The sequence below is a fragment of the Lithobates pipiens genome, unplaced genomic scaffold (assembly GCF_037356315.1).
Source record: "Lithobates pipiens isolate NorthernLeopardFrog02 unplaced genomic scaffold, aLitPip1_a1.2 Scaffold_16, whole genome shotgun sequence".
In the NCBI taxonomy this organism is placed as follows: Eukaryota; Metazoa; Chordata; class Amphibia; order Anura; family Ranidae; genus Lithobates; species Lithobates pipiens.
The window spans coordinates 582,350,048-582,357,547 of NW_027507748.1; the positions used below are offsets into that span (position 1 = coordinate 582,350,048).

At 35.3% G+C, this 7,500-nt stretch overlaps 2 protein-coding genes across 4 annotated transcripts in view; both read right to left on the bottom strand.

Moving 5' to 3' along the window:
- The window catches only part of LOC143983756 (homeobox protein Hox-C4-like), a 185,855-nt gene that overhangs the window by 153,716 nt on the left and 24,639 nt on the right, over positions 1 to 7,500 (bottom strand). The gene's annotated exons all lie outside the window — the stretch shown is intronic.
- HOXC8 (homeobox C8) overlaps positions 3,393 to 7,500 on the bottom strand; it is a 5,419-nt gene continuing 1,311 nt past the window's right edge. The window contains exon 2 of the mRNA XM_077483803.1: positions 3,393 to 4,593. Within this exon, the coding sequence (XP_077339929.1) occupies positions 4,301 to 4,593 (293 nt within the window). The 3' untranslated portion in view covers positions 3,393 to 4,300. The remainder of the gene's footprint in view (positions 4,594 to 7,500) is intronic.

The window sequence follows — 7,500 nt, forward strand, 5'->3', positions numbered from 1 at the left end:
AAATTTGCTGTTGTAGAAAAGAGGGAGATGTAAAAGAGGAATAATGGAGAGGGACGGTAAAATTAAAATATTTAGGCCTCAGTTGAAAGTTAGGAAGGATGAAAGTAAAAACAGGGATATGGTACATCAAAAAGAAATACAATGGAAATACACTAAAGAATGGTCCACATGCAGGACAGAGAAAGATAGGAGAAGTTGTATATTACTATAGTGAATGCAAAAATATGCTTTCCATGTATAGTTGTGCTTGCTGCTGAGTGTGTGTGTGTGTGTGTGTGTGTGTGTGTGTGTGTGTGTGTGTGTGTTTTCCATGTGTACACATGCACCTCCTTGTCCGTTTTGCTGATGTACACAAGCATCTCTTTCTATGTAATTTTTCTGCTGGTGCATACAATCATCTCTTCTTGTGTGTGATGTTTACTAGTGTATAGAAACATCTCTTTCTGTGTGGATTATTTACTAAAACTGGAGTGTGCTAAATATGGTGCAGCACTGCATAGAAACCAATCAGCTTCCAGGTTTTATTGGCTAAGCTTAATTGAACAAGTGAAAATTAGAAGCTGATTGGCTACCATGCACAGCTGCACCAGATTCTGAGTGCACCAGTTTTAGTAAATCTCACCCTGTGTGTGCTCTTTCTGTTATTGTATACAAGCATCTCTTTCTGTGTGTGCTTTTTTTTGTTTACTAGCATATACAAGCATCTCTTCATTTTTGAGTTTTTGCTGGTGTATACAAGCACCTCTTGCTATTTTGCTACCATCTGTACAAGCATTTAATTTCTGTGTGTGTTTTTTTTTGCTAGTATCTATACAAGCACTTCTTTCTCAGATTTTCTTTTTTGCTAGTATCTATACAAGCACCTTTTTCTCAGATTTTTTATTTTTATTTTTGCTAGTATTTATACAAGCATCTCTTAGTGTGTATTTTTTTTTTTTTGCTAGTATCTTTACAAGCATCTCTTTCTCTGTGTGATTTTTTTGCTACCATCTATAGAAGCATCTTTTTCTGTGTGATTTTTTTGCTACCATCTATACAAGCATATCTTTCTGTGTGTGATTATTGTTTTTATTTTGCTAGTATCTATGCAAGCATTTATTTCTGTTTGTGATTCTTTTGCTGGTGTATACAAGCATCTTTTTCTGTGTGTGACGTTTTGCTAGTGTATAAAAGCATCTGCTTTTGACTGTTTACTATTGTATACAAGCACATGTGTGTGATTTATTTTTTATTTTCTGCTGATGTATACAAGCATATGTGTGTGATTATTTTTGCTGATGTATACAAGCATCTCTCTGTATGACGTTTTTCTGGTTTGTTCAAGCTGTATATGTGTGATTTTTTTAAATTGTTTTTGGTAGTGTATACAAGCACCTCCTTCTTTGTGTTTTATTTTTTTATTTTTTTGCTAGTGTGTACAAGCTTCTAATTCTGTGTGTGATTTTTTTTTTTTTTTGCTAGTGTATACAAGCTATGTTTTTTTTCCCCCTATTGTATACAAGCATCACCTTCTGTGTGTAATTATGTCCAATTGTATGCAATCATCTCTTTCTGTCTGTCCATCTATCTGTCTGTCTGAGCTGTGGGATCAAGTCAAACTTTTGCAATACTCACAGAAGAGAAATAACTTCAGTGGCATCAGCTCTACCCAAGGTGGCGTTAACTGCTTCCAATATTAGGCCTTAGTTCTGCCGGATTGGAAATGTGTGGCTCTTAATGGTTTTGGAGGTGTAAAGTGAGTGTCACCTTCAGGTACAATGAGGAAAGCGGGCTGTTGTAAAATCCCCTCACATTTGAGCTGGTCTCTCTGCTTTAGTGCCCCATATGCCCTGGACACATTCAGGAAATGACTGTCGCCTGGGTGTACATTTGTTGCAGCCTTTGGAAGCTGTTTTATGGTTTTATTTTCCTGCAGTTATTGCTTTACCACATGCGAGCTGTTTGGTGTAAAGTAACCTTGGGATCCTGATCCAGGCAAGCTTGCTAGGTACATTACTAGACGAATATCTACCTACCTGACTCCCCAGGAACCCTCCACCAACCCAGAGGAGAACTTTGTATTTCGGTATGTAAGATCTATGTGAGTTTCCATTTTTAACACCAACGGCCTTCTGTATTCCATCTATACAGGACATGTCATTTAACACATAAAAACTGCTGCAAAAAGGGTATTTTCTGATCTTGTGTTAAATTCCCAAATGCCAGCTTTGCTTATATTAAAACTAAACTAGAGAGTTCCTTTGGAAGAAGAGATAGGAGAATAAAAAGCCAAAAGACAAATAATTGGTGAATTTTGTAATCTTGGAACACTCTGCTATTGTAGCTGTTACCCTGTAGTCTGTAAAGGAGCGATATTGCCAAAAGTATGTATATGTATGTTGTTGTCATTTTTATATATATATATATATATATATATATATATATATATATATATATATATATATATATATATATATATATATATATATATATATGGAATTATGTCACTATAGGGACTATTTTACAAAAAAAAAAAAAAAAAGATTATTTTGTGTAGTAATAGAACTATATATTTCCTTTGAGCCTGAGGTGTGAGAGGTACCCACAGGCCAGTCTGCAAAGTACCACATAAACCAGCTCACATGTAAAGGGATGTTTTTTATTTATTTTTTATTACCGTATCTACTTTGAAACATATCAAAACATTGAAACTATGACTCTATATACCCAATGGCCCCTAAATTGCATATGGAAACCTACAGAAAAAGAACACCATATTGTCATTTTAAAATCATGTTTATTATTTTTTTTTTCTTATCCTTAGTATAATATCATCATTTAATGTTTCACGTATACAATACAAATGTTATTTTGTCCAGGAACAGGTTCATGGTTTCTTTGCTACATTCAGAGTTTGAACACGCTTTAACTAGGCTGATACAGAAATAAAACAAAGACTGTTTTGTTTATTTTTTTTTTCTTCTTTTTTTTTTCTTTTGATATTTTTTTTTTTCTTTTGTGGCTTTTTAATACCTCAAGCTTTTGCGTTAACATAGAAGGTCAAGACAAATAGGTAACTTTACATTCAGTGCAATTTAGTCCTAAGCTACTTTAAAAGCACAGTAAAAGAAACACAAAAATGTGCGTCCATCTAGGCAGTTTCAGTTGTTGGGATGAAAGCAGCAACAAACAACAAAAGATGCGTTACAAATACTTCCCAATAGCATATCTCCTTCAATAGGTAGTTTATTAGTTACATTGCAAGTTTCAGTTCGCATTGGCTACTCAGTAGCTTGCATTTTGGGCATCACTGCCAGTCATATAGGTTTGACCTTGTACTGTTGTGTATATATATATATATATATATATATATATATATATATATATATATATATATATATATATATATCCACACATACACAAATGTGTTATAAGTAAGTACTTATTGCCTGACCCCTTTAGGTAGTAAATGAAGGATTTAAGTGCACACACTGTAATGTTAAGCCCCTAAAATAACAAGATGGGAGATAAAATAAGGGAATTATATCTCAAGTGTTGCAGTCTGTCATAGATCCAATAGAGGTGATAGGTTGTTGTTAGTATTTTTCATACATGTGCATACACTCTGCTTACAAACAACCTAGAGATCAGTCCTTTAGAGATCAGTCCTTTCTGTTGACAAGGCTTTGACAGCTACAGAGCCATATAGAGCTATATAGACAGCGTTATAGGAAGAAAAGGGACAAATACATAATAGCAATAAAATCAAATGAACATATAAGTGTATGTGCTGGCCCCTCCCCCCCATACATGAATACATAAATCTAAATAAACACAGGTTACATTATGAGGCCATCCAACAATGCGCCTCTGTACAAGGAAATAGGTAGTTTAATTTCACATAAAAAGGAAATAATACTATTCTGGCTGTAGAAATGTCAGTCTGTTGGAAATCATACTAGTAATCCCTGTATGCTTCCTTCACGTGTGTATAAGTTATTAGCCTATATCTCAGGACTTGAAGGACATAAATAAGAAGGTAATGCAAATGCCCCCTTTTTTTCCCCCACACAACCCACAGCAAAATGCAAAGAGGGAGTCCTGACCAGGAGTGGAAGAAGGCTGGAATTTGTGACAGGTAGTTAATGTTGTGCCCCCCGATCTATACTCTATAAAAGCAAATGAGCATCATAAACTTCTCGCTTTTAACATGTACCATAAAACGAGAGTTTGAGAAGGAACTGAACACATTCCCACGAGCAGACATCCACATTCACACAGGAGACACCCCCCATTCACTCAATTTCCACTCAGATCTCACTCATTCCTTGCTTTCCTCCTTCTCTTCTTCCTCCTTCTCTTCTTCATCGTTCCCTTCTTCCTCTGTCTTCTCTTCATCCCTAGATCCAGGGAGTTTATCCTTGTTGTTCTCCTTTTTCCATTTCATCCTCCTGTTTTGAAACCAGATTTTGACTTGCCTCTCAGTCAGTCCCAGGGCGTGGGAGACCTCAATCCGTCGTTTCCTGGTCAGGTATGGGTTGAATAGGAATTCCTTCTCCAGCTCCAGTGTCTGGTACCGGCTGTACGTCTGTCTTCCACTGCGTCTTCCGGGGGCTGGAGAGCAAAAACAAAAACACACAGCCATTACTGCTTACTACTTCCAGGATCATGATCCCTTCACATACACGTGAGGATCAGCCTGCTAACCCCACCAGGAAAAAGACCACTACAAATAAAGATATTACCACCCAAATCTGCCTTGCATTAAAGAAATTCAAAAGTCAGTTTTGATCCCTTCTCTGAAGTTCAATCAGCCCCAGATCATGGCTGACCATGATCATTACAATAATGTAATACAAAATTGCAATGCAGACTAGAATAATACTGCATGCAGTATTGATCATGGAAGTAAGCCTATAGTTTATTATAAAGCAAGTCCTGGGGGGGTCAGCATTCTAAACTAACATTCTATAAACACAAACAAAAATATATATGTACATGCAAAGTAGACTAAATGAGTGCTACCTGTAGCATTGATCCTAAAGAAGTATTAATCCTAGTGCTGTTAATTCCATTAGGCTATAATTTATGATAAAGGAAGGCAAGGTCCTGGGGGGAGTCAGCACTCTAAGCTAACATAAGCACAAAAAAATAACTATATACATGCAAAACAGACTAAAATAGTGCTGCCTGTAGCATTGATCCTATAGAAATATAATTCCTAGTGCTGGTAATTCTATAGGGCTATAGTTTATTATAAAGTAATGCAAAGTCTTGGGGGGGGGGGCAGCAACACAAATAAAATATCTATATACATGCAAAGCAGACCAAACTAGTGATACCTGTAGTATTGGTCCTAAAGAGGTATTAATACTAGTGCTGTTCATTTTATAGGGCTATAGTTTATTATAAACCTAGGCAGAGTCATGGGGGGGGGGTCAGCAATAAATTAGCATTCTATAAACACAAATAAAAATATCTATATAGGTGCAAAGCAGACTAAAATAGTGCTATCTATAGCATTGGTCTTAAAGAAGTATTAGTCCTAGGGCTGGTAATTCTATAGGGCTATAGTTTATAAAGCAAGTCAAAGCCCTGGGGGGAGTCAGCACTAAACTAACATTGTATAAACACAAATAAAAATATCTATAGACATGCAAAGCAGACTAAACTAGTGCTACATGTAATATTGATCCTAAAGAAGTATTAAACCTACAGCTGTTTATTCTACAGGGCTATAGTTTATTATAAAGCAAGGCAAAGTCCTCACTAGTCTAAACTAGAATTCTACCAACACCAACAAAAAGAACAATAACAAAATAAAGTAATGCTTCTTGTAGCATTAAATGCTCTTAATGCTATGGAACTATATTTTATTATAAAGCAATGAAATGTCCTGGCTAGGGCCAAGTCTAAACTAGCATCCTACAAACACCAACAAAAAGAACAATAACCAAATAAAGTAATGCTGCCTGTAGTATTAATCATAAAATGATGTTAGTGTTAGGGGACTATAGTTTATTATAGAGCAAGGAAACATCCTGGCTAGGGTCAGCTCTAAACTACAATTCTACAAACACCCTCAAAAATAACAATAACAAAATAAAAAAAAAATGCTGCCTGGAGTATTCATAAAGTGCTGTTAGTGCTATAGGTCTATAATAAAGCAAGGCAAAGTCCTGGCTAGAGCCAGGTCTGAACTAGCATTCTATAAACACCAACAAAAATAACAACACTACAATAAAGTAATGCTGCCTGTAGCATTAATCATAGAGTGCTGTTAATTCTATAGGGTTGTAATTTATACTAAAGAAAGGCAAAGTCCTGGCTAGAGTCAGGTCTAAACTATAAGCCTACAAACACCAACAACAATACAAGAAATTAAAATAATGCTCCCTATAGTATTATTCATAAAGTGCTGTTAATTCTATGGGACTATAGTTTATTATATAAAACAAGGCAAAGCCCTGGCTAGACTCAGCTCTGAACTAGAATTCTACAAGCACCAATAACAAAATAAAATAATACTACCTGGAGTATAATTCATAAAGTGCTTGTAATTCTATGGGACTATGGTTTATTTTAAGGCAAGGCAAAGCCCTGGTTAGAGTCAGCTCTGAAAAAAAATCTAAAAACACCTATATAAAAATACCAATAACAAAATAAAATAATACTGCCTGGATTATAAATCATAATGTGCTGGCAATTCTATGGGACTATGGTTTATTTTAAGGCAAGGCAAAGCCCTAGCTAGAGTAAGCTCTGAACTAAAATTCTACAAACACCTATAAAAAAAAAATACCAATAACAAAATAAAATAATACTGCCTGGAGTATAAATCATAAAGTGCTGGCAATTCTATGGGACTATGGTTTATTTTAAGACAAGGCAAAGCCCTGGTTAGAGTTAGCTCTAAACTAGTATTCTACAAACACAAAAAAGAATAAATACCAAAATAAAATAATGCTGCCTGTAGTATAAAGTGCTGGTAATGCTATAGGGCTATAGTTTATTAGAAAGCAAGGCAAAGGAATAGACTGCAACTTTATTGTATCATTATGAGGAGGTAAACTATAAATCATTACTATCAAGGCGGCAACTTTAAACAGCTAAGCAACCAGCTCTTTATGTTAGTGAAAAGTACAACTTTTCAGCATATTATTGCAGTTTTCAGCTATAGGCATACTACATGCAATCATTATGATCTGATAGGGTGAGATACTAATAAAAACTGATTGTATAAAGGCTGAGAGACTATTGTGAAACAGAATGAGATACTAAACTGATTTTTAAATGGCCTTGTAACCAGATAATATGAGGTCCATAAATAAATGTGTTCATATATAAAACGTTTACAGCTTTTGGTTTATGTGCTAAGCTGCAGCCAAAACATCAAGGAAAGAGACAGTTTACAGGAGATCTTAGCACATTGGACACATAGCAGTCTGCTTTGTAAAATGCACCACTTTCACCTCTTTTAACTGGCCAGCCATTAAGATAAACTCTATGGTTTTATGAAGG